Source organism: Homalodisca vitripennis, chromosome 1 (genome assembly GCF_021130785.1).
Source record: "Homalodisca vitripennis isolate AUS2020 chromosome 1, UT_GWSS_2.1, whole genome shotgun sequence".
Lineage (NCBI taxonomy): Eukaryota > Metazoa > Arthropoda > Insecta > Hemiptera > Cicadellidae > Homalodisca > Homalodisca vitripennis.
The window spans coordinates 185,349,438-185,363,686 of record NC_060207.1 but is presented as its reverse complement, the minus strand read 5'-3'; the positions used below and the strand labels follow the sequence as shown (position 1 = coordinate 185,363,686).

The 14,249-nt window shown below is 32.0% G+C and overlaps 1 protein-coding gene across 1 annotated transcript in view; it reads left to right on the top strand.

The window, feature by feature from the left end:
- The first annotated feature begins 3,151 nt into the window (after nucleotides 1-3,151).
- The window catches only part of LOC124352886 (putative U5 small nuclear ribonucleoprotein 200 kDa helicase), a 36,408-nt gene continuing 25,310 nt past the window's right edge, over nucleotides 3,152-14,249 (top strand). Inside the window, exons 1-9 of the mRNA XM_046802606.1 lie at nucleotides 3,152-3,310; nucleotides 3,892-4,063; nucleotides 5,342-5,534; nucleotides 6,032-6,186; nucleotides 7,223-7,472; nucleotides 9,689-9,864; nucleotides 11,527-11,683; nucleotides 12,723-12,916; nucleotides 13,941-14,096. Coding sequence (XP_046658562.1) covers nucleotides 3,222-3,310; nucleotides 3,892-4,063; nucleotides 5,342-5,534; nucleotides 6,032-6,186; nucleotides 7,223-7,472; nucleotides 9,689-9,864; nucleotides 11,527-11,683; nucleotides 12,723-12,916; nucleotides 13,941-14,096 — 1,542 coding nt within the window. The 5' untranslated portion in view covers nucleotides 3,152-3,221. The remainder of the gene's footprint in view (nucleotides 3,311-3,891; nucleotides 4,064-5,341; nucleotides 5,535-6,031; nucleotides 6,187-7,222; nucleotides 7,473-9,688; nucleotides 9,865-11,526; nucleotides 11,684-12,722; nucleotides 12,917-13,940; nucleotides 14,097-14,249) is intronic.

Below are 14,249 nucleotides of genomic sequence, written 5' to 3'. Positions count from 1 at the left end.
GAGGATAAGCAGAATATGTTGATAACGTCATATTCATGATTTGCCAGGTCGTCCTTTAACCTCATAATTGCCCTTTATTTATTATACCCATTGATAGAATCAACCAATAGTACAGTAATTAATTTGAACATTAAATAAATCATCTACACTACCTATACACACATTTTCATATTCTAAACACAATTTATTCTATAAGTAACTGTAGTTCACTTTAGAAACTAAATAGATATATTAAATAACACTATAAAGATGATTTACTGTGTCTTTCTTCTCGGTTTCAAGATGTTTGTTTTGTGGTTACGTTTTCTTTATTATTTAAGTGTCATTTTTCCTACCACCACCTGTCTTAGTTTTATCATTTGGCACCTTAATTATTTTTGACATTACGTAATTATTTAAAATATTTCTATTAATTTGAAACATGTGACTTTAATTTAGTTTTTCTGATACGTTATTAGATCAGGTATATATATATATAAAGCAGTATCGATGATTGTAATTTTACGATATATAAAATCCGTATCCGTTTATCGTACTCTACCCTAACTTTTCTGAGAATTAATAGCTTCGGGTTTGGACCATATTTATTAACTACAATCTTGTGGCAGTTCAGTGAGTTAGGATGTTGCTAAAGTTCATGTGTTGGATGAGAAACACACTACACGTATGCTGGCTGTGGAGTAGCTCTGCGTATGGCAAAATAAGCGTGGCAATACTGGGTAACAGCATAATTGAAAATTTGGCACTTAAATGGTTAAGTTAGGCAATGAAAGTTTTGGCCTTGTGTTTTTACTTTATTTATTATGATTGTACCAAGTTATGATAAAATTTGGGGAGACTTTAATGAACAACCTATATATTCGTTATTCGGTTGTTGTTCTTGAATGGTTGGATATATTATCCAACTTCAATATTTAAAAATCATACACAATAAGAGTTATAATAAATTACTGTAACAATAAGAATCTTCTACATTACAATTTTAAAACATAAATTTAACAATAACATTACAAAAAACACTAACATAGATATCAAAGAAACCTTACAAAATTTATAACTGGCCCAAACTTGATATCAATGAGTAACCACTTTTATGAAATGGAGGAAAGAATTCTCTCCATAGGTTACCAGGACCATACCCACATGTTGAAGCTTGTGTCACATATTGAACTTAAACAAATTGTGTCACTTGTGAGAAATATCTCACATATTTCCCTCATATTCATCACCATTTTCAAAATCTCAAAATATTAGTTACTTCTTGCTGTTTATTATTTACATTAAAATTATTATAACTAATAAGTTGAAATCATATGTTAAGTTAAATAAATTGTAATATTGAATTAAAAAATTTTGATAAAGACATTGAACCATTCGAGAAAAACAACCGAATAATGAGTGTAGGCCGCTTATTGAAGTCTACCCTTAAATTTAGTCGTTATTTTCAAGTTTGTTTCTCACATTGGTACTACTTAACTTATGTGATTTACGTTATTAATCTGTTGTACAGTTGTCATCCTGAACAAAAAAATATGGTTTGAGGGGATGAAAATAACAAATAAAGAAGTTGTAGAACATTAAAAATGGAAACTACTATTCTTACAAGATGGTAGGAAGTAATAGTTAGGTGCATTTTATTATATGGATTTGCTCTGTCAATTTGTGTCCCAGCAGTAATCGCTGGAAGGATTTGTGCTTAGATTGCCAACAGCCTGGGGCAGCACTGAAGAGCCACAATACCCACTGGTGGCTGACGGCACCCGTGTTGGCCCGATATGGACTTTTATTCTTAGGTGATGGTTGTAAATAAACAATTCTATTGTTCTTTGAACCAAATCCCTCCTGAATTCACTATTTTGCCTATATTACGTGTAATATTGGCACAAAGACAAGTCAGTAATTACCAATACAATGTTTCTTAGCCACATCATGTGGCACATAGCACAATGATGTAAAAGTTAGGACATATTGTTCCATGAGACAACAGTAGTTCCAGTTCCAGTTCAATTCTATGACATTGTTATTTTGTGAATGCCAGCCATTGAAACCTTATATTGTGTTATTCAGGAGAACTATAATAACAATAGGTTTAGTAATATGTAACTTGCATTTTGTGTTTACAGCCCTTAATTTCATATTTAATTCCATATGAAATATTGTTTTTAAGTTACCTTAGTTTAAAACATCACTGTAGGCTTGGGTTCTACCTTAATTTCTTGATTTTTATATGGTTGTTCCAATACATTATATTGATATAACCTATTTCGAAAAAAGTATAGGGTTTCATAGTTTGAGTACTTTTTAAATAAGTTATTGTATATACAATATATATATATATATATATATATATATATGTCTTTCTTCTTGTTAAAAATATATGCCTTGGCCACATTATGTAGCCTACATATTGTTTTCTGGAATTTTGTACTTTACAGATGTAGGCCTAATGTAGGAAATTGTAAAATTTTTGCAATAAGTTAGATAGGAATTGGGTTACTAAAAAATTCAAACAGAATAGTGAATCGAAATGAATCTGTTGATAATTTATCATTCAAAAATAAAACATGAAACAACATAACTTTTATTATTTTGTGTATCAAAAGTGGTGATTTATTGTTTGTTTGTACTAAATTTCCAACTTTTTAATCAACTTCCATGGATGGTAAGGTATTTAATGAAAGTTCAATTTATAAAGAACCTGATAAGTATCGCAGCCCATAGGATTGATTCTTACTCATTAAGTTATGAAGGTTTAGTTGTTTGAATGCTCCAATGTTTAGGTGGAGTTTATTGGAGGCCAAAAAATTCTGGTTTAAGATCTGTTGCCTGAAGATGATTTCCTCCAGCTAGGCTAAAATTGTTCAAGAATGTAATTGTGTAGTGTAAGCAATTATTTGATTTGGTGTGAAACGGAAAACATGTAGGTAGTATAAATTGCTTTTTCGCTGCAAATTGCCTGATTTCCTCAACCACTGCTTGAAAGATGACCCATAGAGTTTTAAGTAATGTATTGTGTAGTGTGTGAAGTGGTAATATAGGTAGGCCTTGTTAATTTAGTGTTTTCATGTTAAAAATGTTGGTGTAAATAGATTACGGACATTGTCTAGAGATGATGATGTATTTTTCACTATTTATTTTAATTCCAGAACTCCAATCTTGTATTACAAGCTGATGTACGACTCATTGAAAGACGAAGTCGAGATGAAGCCACTGGAGAAGTCATGTCCCTTGTGGGAAAACTGGAAGGAACACGCATGGGAGACAGATTTCAAAGAACCAAGCCGGTTAAAGCAGAGGAAAGAAAAGTCAAGTAAGTTTATAAATAGTAAAAAACGTCTGCTGATGTTGTTTTATTTTTAATAATTTAAACTTTCTCAGACAATAAATGCAACAGTCTTAGACAATGCTTCTAATTTGGGGCTGTCAATCAAGGATATTTCAACCCCAGTTTTTTTTTTTAACGCTGGCATAATAATAATTAAAATGACAGAATTATATTTTAATCATGGAATTATTACTAGTTTTCAGATTGAATTAAATAATTATTTCAATATTTAATTTTTTAACAGTATAATAATCTGAGATTGATAATAATTTAAATATGACCTGGTGACAACAGTAATATTTTATTTTATGATACCTCAAAATGGTAAAGTAAAAATGTATTCTCTCAATAATTTAATTTTAAATTTTATTGTTATAAAAGCACCTTGTTATCTTTAAAAAAATATATTTAAAAATTGTAGAATTTTAATGGAAAGAGTTAAAGACTATATAGTAAATTATGTTCATTTATTTACTGTTAACTGGTTGACATAGCTCTAAATGGAGTGTAATACGGATAAGTGTAATAATATGATAATAACTTAATTATGTTGTTCATTAAAATAGGCGGCAGAAGAGAGATGAGGCTCAGTATGATTTTGCACGGATGAAGGGAGCCACTCTTTTGTCAGAAGGTGTCGATGAAATGGTAGGAATCATTTACCGCCCGAAAACACAAGAAACAAGACAAACGTATGAAGTACTATTGAGTTTTATTCAAGAAGCACTAAGTGACCAGGTAATATACTAGAGTTAATGTCTGTGCAAAATTAACTTTCTCAACCTTTAAACTGGAAACTTGTAAGGAATCGTGTAGATCTTTTAACCTGTTGGGGAGTACTGACGGCTATAAACCGTCATCCTACCTAGTGTATAATAGAGTAAGCAAAATTATCCTTAATGAACTCCAGGGAGTAAAGAAAAAATTTTTTGTTGTTTTCATTCAAAATGTATTGAAACCTTACAAAATATCATAATAATGCATTTTTTGGATCTACAACTTGATAAATTCATACATTTTGTTTTTTTTTTTTAGAATTTTACAAACGTATGATAGTGTTCAAAACACACGGGGTACACACAAAGTGCTACTTCACATGTTGTGCACTCATAAGCAGTTTCTTTCCTTTTACGCTCACCCCGTGTTGTATTTGAACACACAAAGCAGCGTTTTAGCTTCCTTCGGCCATTTTCCCTTACTGGTAGTGGGCGGGGGAAATGGCGACCTGACAAGCGTAGCGGCTGCTGGTCTCCGCCCAACGGATGCATCACAGCTGCGGCCTCTTCTCTTGGTGCAACATGTGCTTCCAGTATCTGTCTGATAACGTTAATTCGGAAGTCCATGATGTGAACCTTAGCATTTGGGTTTTTGATTCCATGTATAGCCTATAAATGGACGTGGCGCGAGAGAATGACAGAACATTTGGCGGCAAATCTGTGATTATGTATTCCGTCACTAGGAGCCAGCACCGTACAGCAATATTTACTTTGAACATTTCACAGTCGAAATAGTATGTAAGAACACCACTAGAGTGCATAAACAGTTGCAATATTGATTGTTTTAGCAACCCCGTCATGGACGGTCGTAACCGTCAATACTCTTTTGGGATCAAACGGCTATAACGGTCTGTACTCTTTTTGGAACAACTTTCAGCTACTCTTCAACAGGTTAATAGTGTTTGTTGTACTTAAAGTGAATGATGAATGATTGTTATAATCAATTGTTGTGTAAATTAACGTACATGCTCATCACTATGTTTCTGGTGTTTGAAGTGTACAATTAAAATGTTAAACCTAGAAGTATCTTTTTGTTTATAATAGTAGGATTATTATTTATTTTGTATTACATATTTAAAATAAATTTTGTTCATTTCAAATGCAAGGTTTAAAAACACATTTTTTCATAACATAAAATTAGTGAGAACTCATCTATTGACAATTCTCAATGTTAAGTATTGTATAATTTTAATAATGAGAAATTACTGTCTAATATCTAGTGTATATTTACTGTTTGTAGCCTAGAGATATCCTTTGTGGAGCTGCTGATGAAGTGCTCACTGTTTTGAAAAATGACAAACTGAAAGACAGGGAAAAGAAGATTGAAACAGAATCACTACTGGGAGGTTTAACAGAGGAACGTTTTGCTCTGTTGGTGAATTTGGGCAAGAAAATCACTGATTTTGGATCAGAAGAAAAAGTTCAAACCACAGGTAAGATTATGTCCTTGCCTTCATTATTTAGTCATATCATACAGGGTGGGTTTTATTTACCATCAATGAATTTGTGACTCATATGTAAAACCAACCTTTTTAGGTAACGTCATTTAACAAATCTATTTTTTTTATCGATAATGCACATAAAGTGTGTCTTTTATTTTACCGGAAGAAAAATATAAACTTTTGTTTGTTATAAGTAAAAGTTCTGTATGGAGAAATTAAATCAATATTAGCCATACTATGTGTTTTGTTTGAATGGGAAGGTTTCAATCAAGGTTTATAATTTAAGTGTCAGACAAATGATTAAGTGATGAAATACTTAAACGTTTAAAATCAAACTTGTTTGTTTCTTGCTTCTTGACAATAATTTAGCTAGAAGAATTATTCTTTTAACAAATCGTTCAAAGGGAAATATATCAAATATATTATGGGAAAAATATAAATGTGGGAAAGTATATGCATTCTAATTTGTATTAAATTCCTGTTTTCAGATGAAAACATTGATGAAACATATGGCATCAATGTCCAGTTTGAAGAGTCTGAGGAAGAAGATGATGAGGACATTTACGGTGAAGTGAGAGAGGGAGAAGAGATGGAGGAGGAGGGGGAAGAGGCTAAACTGAACACTGCAATTCATGCTGAAAACGTAAATAATTAGTCATATTAATGAAATTAATTTAGTTGAATTTATTGTCACATTTAAAACATACACTCTAAAAAGGAAACTAAAAAACTTAAAATCTTATATGCAATGATGTATAAAAATGTAAATATTTTGTGACTTATTATTGTTAGTTTATTTTGACGAAATTAGATAACTTTTGACATTAAAATAACAAATCTTTTCATGTTATTTAAAATACATTAAGTTTCTAGATTGTATGTTAAAGTTATAAGTAATAATTATTTAAAAATAAATTAATAGTTTATATATTTCTAGGAGTAAAAGAGAGTGTTTAAATCGTGTTTTACAACAAAGGTGAAACCGAGGTTGGAAGTATGGTGGAACGGTTAAAGACATTTTTGCTTCATGTGGTAAACAACCGTTTTTGTCGTATGGAATCAAAATTAAATTAAAGGTTTTATTCTATAGTTGTTATGTAATAATTCAACATAGTAAGATTGTTAAGTTTATAAACAACTGTGTTTTTTGCATTTACTTCTCCTGAAACAATAATAAAGTTTGAGGTTAGAGCTCTAAAATATTTGGAATGTGCGCAAGCTGATTTTTCAGATATCTGTTATAAGGTAACAAAGAACAATCACTTTATGGATCAACTTAAGTATAAAATCAGCTGTTATATGTGCAGTATGATAAGAACTTATTTTTTGTCAATGATTCAAATTCTTTATTGACATCACTTCAAGAAATTCGATAGTGACAATTACATACCCGTTAATTCCAGTAGTGTTTGTGCTTTTGCCAACACAAGTAAACAGTTTGTCAGCTGATTTTGTCTAGCACTTTTTTATCAAACTTAGTCTCACATGTTTATTATTTAATAGTTACTGAATTCATTTATTAGCTGTTAATTTATTGGAACAACTTCACATACAACAAAAATAGTGTCTTTTCAAAATGGTTTTTCTATTATTAAGATGTATATAAATAGCAGGCTAAAAGTGCTATAACTTTAATGCAGTGACTATTTTGATTTTATAATGTTTAAATGTGACAATAGCTTGGCGGTGGAGAAGAGACGGGTAAGAAGGAGAAGTCTCTACACCCTCTGGATATCGATGCGTACTGGCTGCAACGACGGCTCAGCAAGTTCTACGACGATGCGATGGTCTCCCAGGCTAAAGCTGCAGAGGTCCTGTCCATCCTGCGTGATGCAGGGGATGACCGCGACTGTGAGAATCAGCTGGTACTACTCCTCGGCTACGACTGTTTCGAGTTCATTAAGATATTGAAAAAACATCGGCAAATGAGTGAGTAACAACTACTCACAGTCTAATCAATCAATAATAATAAATATAATTAATCATGACAGCCACAAAGTGCAATCTGTTCACAATTTAATGGAACAGCTCGAACTTACGTTTAATCCTCCGAGTGGTAATGCTATACTCCCCAAATAGTAGGGTTTTTTAGCTCTTTGTGCACAATTTTCTTTAATAATTTATAAAAATATATTGTTTGGTTAAAGTATACCTTATTATATATCAAAATTGACCTGAGAATATACTCTAAATAGTAAAAAAGGTTTTATAACACTTAGCTTAAATTAATGAGTAGAAATTCTTGGTTGAAAGGAAAAAATAAAATTTTCAAAAAAAGTTTTTTTCTAACTTTCCCTGCACAATATATTTATTAAAACTCAATAAAAGTCAAAGTCAAGATTGCAACATTTTTCCAAATTTAATTCCGAACACAAAGCATATAACTGTTATGGGACTATATGTACAAGAAAAAAAATCTTTTGTAACAAAACTATATATACACACAAACAAGTTTTGGGAAAGTTTATTCACTCTATGCACTCAAAAGCATAGAGTATAACACTAAAAATACTTAGGTTACAAACCAGCCAGCAAAAACGTATACTATATCAAATTAAAAATTCAGAATCTTAGCTTCATTTTGACACCAAATACATTTTTATTTTGCCTCATAACTAAGAAAAAACGTAAAAAGAAAAAGGCTTGCATAAATAGACGCTGGAGCGTCTCTACCATTTACGGAAGCGCAGAAATAGACGCTGCAGCGTCTTATACCACTCGGAGGGTTAAGGGTTTCTGGCCCTTTAGGTGATTTCCTTGGTTGTACATAGTTTTTATTAATACTTTTAAATTAATTCAACCTTTTAAAGTAATTTAACAGCAAATTTTAATTAATGTACAACTGGTTATATAGATAAATTCAATTTTTTTATGTTTAAATGTTAATTAAACCTATGATTACTATATTGGGATCGTTGAAACATTAAGGAATTTGAATTTTATTTATTACTCTGAAAAAAAGAAAGAGGAAGAAAGAATATGCAAGACACATCAGTAAACATGAAACTGAAGTCTTTTACAGTATCAGGCCATCGGTTGTGCAACAACAGGGCTGTATTACCATCTAATATTTTTGGTTTTCAGCACCCTCTCTACATATGATGCAGAGGGACTGTTCCTAGTAGTCTATCAGAGACTATTTTCCCAACAATGGCGTCTGAAAAAGAAGAACCTGTGGCATCATCTTGCTTTGCATCCCCACAGGGACGTTACACACGCTTAAAAACAAATCATTTACTAAAACAGTATTACATTTGTTTTTAAAGTTGACTGTTCCTTGGACTGCAGCAGTTGTGTTTGTAGCAACTATCTCCTAATCAATGTTTTGTTCAACAAACATTAAAATCACAATTCTTGAATTGCAATATATTTGCAGTAGTGTTTGAAAAGGTTAATTCACAGGCGACAATCTAGAATATGTTAAGAGCAACATTTGCTGTGCAGTACAATTGTCACCTGTAGCCTAGGAGGTTATTATGGATGTTAATCCTTTGAGTTCCAGGCAATAATCTGGAAGATGATAATTCCCCTATTACATTGGTTAAAGTAATCATAAGTAATTATATTCAGCGAAATCCAAACGCATTGTTTTAATTGTTTACAATTACATTGAGTGAAATAAATCACACATAATGAAGTTGGTCATGGTTTTATGGCTTAAAACATTTTCAGTAAAATGTTCCGTTGAAACAATATGCCTATTATCTCTTTTCACATTGAATAATAGAAGTTTGTAATATTTTTCAAACCACAGAGATTACCTGGTAAATATTTTTGATGTATATATTAAATTTGCTTTTTATTGTGGAAGTGGAAAAGTATTATGCATGATAAAATCTATGCAATCTTTCTCTTTTTAATAAGCAGAGCTAAAATAATAGCCTCTTAAGAATCAAGTGGTAATTTAACTGCAAGTATACTGTGTAAGTTGGAAATTAAAATATTTATACACTTACAAATAAACTATAAGTTACGTAATGTCAACATTTTGGTGGATATTAGTGACTGATTAAGATACTCAAGATATCATATGAAAGATTTAAAATTAGTAACCATACAAAGATTTTAGTTGTAATTAATGTTTCTATAAAAATACTGTTATATAATGCGAAGTGTAACAATAGTATAACATGACTATGTTCCAGTACTGTACTGCACTATGCTGGCCAGCAGCCAGAGTGAGCTGGAGCGGCAGCGACTGAGGGAGGAGATGAGTGCAGACAGTTCACTCTCGCGGATACTGCGGCAGCTGGAGACTGTCAAGGGTGAGGAGGATGGGGGAGACTTGGACAACCTGGTGCCCCGCAGTGCTCGTCGCAAGGTAACGTTACATGCCTGTTTTGACCCCAAGGAAATATAACATTAATAAGAGAAACAACAAATATTAAGCACTCTTCTTTTATATCATTGAGATTTTGTTTAATCTACATATACAATCTAATTCACATTCTAAAAAAGTGTAAAATTCCTTTGTTACTAGTTTTTGTTATAATAAAAATTATGGTTGCCTGTAAAGTCGGTTTTACGGGCGAAGATTTTACGTGACAACGTCTTTTTTCTCGGTAGAATATTTATTGATATGAATATTATTAAATTGCACAATAGGAACAAGGAATTGAATGAAAATAAGAATTGCACAAATTTTAACTATAGAAATATATTTTGTGTACTAAAACATTGTACATAATTTGAAATTAATTAAAATTTGTTATTGTAAAATGGTAAAGTTGAATAAAACATTTACTAAAATTGGAATTTTAAATTCTTGCTAAACACAGTTAAATTTTAACTCTGCGCGTGGTGATTGGTCGGTTTAGTTTGTTTGTTTGGTCGCACTGTTATGACAGGTTAGAGGTTATAATTTGTTATTTTAAATGTTTGACTAGCAATACGCGCTGTTTCTTCTCAATCGACTGAATTACGATTGATTGCAGAGTGATTTAAACTAATAATTTACTTAACACTATCAACATTTGTCAATAGTATGACATAACCTATAAACTCAGTTTCTCAACTTTTGTGTCAATCTAACAATTAATCAATCAATCATAGTTTACGATAATGAAATATCAGTGTACAATTATTTACCTTTATTGTTGTAGTTGTTGTAAATGACAAATCTAAGCACTCCACATTTTCACGAATAAACATAGTTATCTGCTTTATCCCGTGCGGCGGACCCACAGTTATCTGCTTTATCCCGTGCGGATCCCGTGCGGCGGACCCACTGGACGGGCATCGTAACGTTACCGGGCGTTACACTTTTTCATGAGTGACTCCGAGCCGCAACCTAATTTAAGACGTTGTCACGTCAAAAGCTTTTTGTTATCACTATGGCAGGTGCCATCACAGTTACAGCAAACTGTGCCAGTTTAGGATTAGTATTGATTTTACATGAAAATTAGCCTGCAACTCCATACTTTTTAATGGTTTTATAGATTAATAGTTTTAGTAATCAACATAAATTATTAACTCAAGAACTATGGAAGTACATCTTAAGGGCATTGGCACATAAAATAAAAAAGAAAAAAAGAAGTCCAATTCATCTGTAAATGCTTGTGTGCAGTGGATCCCTGATCATTAGAGCATGTAGACTATGACAATAAGAAAAAATATGGTAAGAAGAACAGTAATGTGCATAAGGGACACAGTATGACACTTGTTTTGTTCAGTTTTTTTGCTATGAATGTGTTTTTTTTTTTCAAAATCATGGAAATGTAGAGAATCTTTATTTATTATGGCTTGTTTTACTGTACTGGCTTTCATTACATAGCCTAATAAAAATATTTCATAGCTAAAGATGAATTTAGAATTATTGATTATGAAAAATTTTTGTTTTTTAAGAACCAGTGGTGGCAAGAGTATGATAATGGAAATTCTGTATTTGACAGTATTAAGAGACATTTTGAAAGTTGTAAAAGTATGACAGATTGTGTACCAAACATGTAACAGCTATCTTGATATTGACTGGTATGGTTCACAGGAGGCAGCGGAGGAGGCGGCAGTAGGTGATGGAGGTGTGGTGCCAGGCATCAGGCAGTTGTTGGACCTGGAAGACTTGGCCTTCACTCAGGGATCACACTTTATGTCCAACAAGCGTTGCCAGCTGCCAGACGGTTCATTCCGCAAACAGAGGAAAGGTGAGTTCGTCTACATTTACTAGAACCTTTGTTAGAGGCCAATTGTTGTGTATCTTTCTAGTAGTTGTAGAAAATCTAGACAGTAGATCCTAGTAGATCTTTTTTATTACCATAAATAAAACCAACCAAATTTAATGGTTGCTTGGAATTAAGTGGTGTGCTTCCTGGTTAGTGTAATTCTTTGTCTAATTAATACTGGTAGTAAATGACCACTCATATCTGGAAAACATGAGAATGTTTTTTAATGAACAGAAAGAAATGGAAAAATCCTAATTTACAACATAGAAACAGCATTAAACTTTGATGTGGTTCTTTTAGAGTGTGCATCGACTGCGGCTGCAGGACTTTATGGGAACAAAGCTAGTTAACGTACAAAGGATTAGTAAAGTCTCAATATCTTAGCTAATTTTGATCAGATCTTTATTATTTTTCACCCATGTACCATAATAAAACTCACAATAAATCTATTATAACAACTGTGTTGTTTAGTTAATTTTGTGTGCTTAAATTTATTTATTATTGACTGACAACTGACAGTAATCATTGCCTATCCAGCAATCGATGTCATTAATGCATTTTAATAATTTATATCTTTGAAATAACATATCACTATATCAAACACTTTTCTAAACACAAATTTTACTAATGTGAAAAATCCATAAATACAACTCATTAGGACAATATCACCGCTTTGTTTACTCACACTGTCATAACTGCAATTAGTTGACAAATGCCTATTGAATATTGACAATATTCAGCAAATACAACAACCAGAGTTAAAAACACATATGAACATATGTTCCTTGTTTTATCTACAATGTCCTCTGATTGGCCAAAAGATAAGATCACTTGACGAGCAGATGTCATGTATTATAAGGGTGCGAAACTGTATAATGAGTTTGTAAATTGGCATGTCCATTTAGCTTTAAACCACGTTAAAGAGGGAAAAAGGTAATGTTATGGGTGATAAAAGTTTTTTTAAAACAATTTCCGGTTTATTGGTTAGTCTCTCCTCACAGGACAAGTTGTTTATGTACAGGTTATGAAGAGGTGCATGTTCCTGCCTTGAAGCCCAAGCCATTTGGAACAGAAGAAACATTAGTTGCTGTTGAAAAGTTGCCGAAGTACGTTCAGCCGGCGTTTGAAGACTTCAAGACACTGAATCGGATACAGAGCAGACTACATAAGTCAGCTCTGGAGTCGGATGAGAATCTGCTGCTCTGTGCCCCAACGGTGAGTAGAGTGGGAAACTGTGTTACATGTAATTGAGCTTGTAATTATTAATTGTACAAAGTCATGAGTGTAGATGTAAATTTGATGCACTGTACGTTAGTACTGGAACTGAATCAGCAGCTCAAATTATTGTTAATTTTAGATGTGGTCCAACTTGACGCAGACCAAAGTAGTGAATTGATAACTTTGATAAGAATGTAGGTCAGTTTAATTATAACCAAAGATGCAGCTTCATCTTGCAGAGAAGTCACCATGGGTCATAGTTTGAGTAGAGCTAAATGACAGTATGGTATCGAATAGATATGGAAGAATACAGTATAAACTAGATTGCATACTGTAGCATAAATTGAAGTTCGAAAAAGAATGCTGAATGACAAAATTTTTTTAAACTACTATTAACTTTGTGGTGCTTGTTCTTCTAAAAATATTTGAGCAATTTAATATCTTATGGGAAAACAAAGAAGAAAAGTACATAAACTAAAAGGTGTTACCTGAGTACCATTTATTAATGAATTCAGCTATAGTTATTCTTGTTAGAAATACAAACAATTTTTTGTATATGTTTTCATTTTAGTGTAATCATGATATATACAATAGTATTCATGTCCAACACTTACATTCTTTTACTTAAACCTCTTAAGCTGTTATTATTATTTAAAAAATATCTAGTGACTACAATTATTGCACTTCTTGATATGGTTTTTGGTAGAAAATTTTTTGAAATTATGTACACGTCTTGCTTGACTTGGAATGCAATTTAAATGTGTGAATGAATACCATATTTTCAATTCCTTAAATTATTAATAAGTTAAAAACTCTTAGTCAGTCTACATTGATCAATCTTTTATACAGGCAAAAACTTTTTAACAATTTGACCTACACAATAATTGTTGGACATACAGACGATCATATATGTATTTATACAATGATATTTGTGTACACAATAAACAAGGTCCTTGCAATGTATCTCAACAGCAGTCCTCAAACAACAAATAAATCTGAAACTAATTTTCCTTGTTTACAGGGTGCTGGTAAGACCAATGTCGCTCTTTTATGCATGATGAGAGAGATTGGGAAACACATCAACTCGGACGGTACCATCAACGCAGATGAGTTCAAGATTATCTATGTTGCTCCCATGCGATCCTTGGTGCAGGAGATGGTGGGAAACTTTGGCAAGGTATTCATCATATCATTACGACTATAAAAATCTATAATTATTATTTTTAGAATAACTATTAGTACAAATTTATAATCATTAGACCCATGTAAGAGGCTTTATGTAAGGTGTTCTTTTTTTCTTCATCCTTTTTTACAACCTAAACGGCTGTTA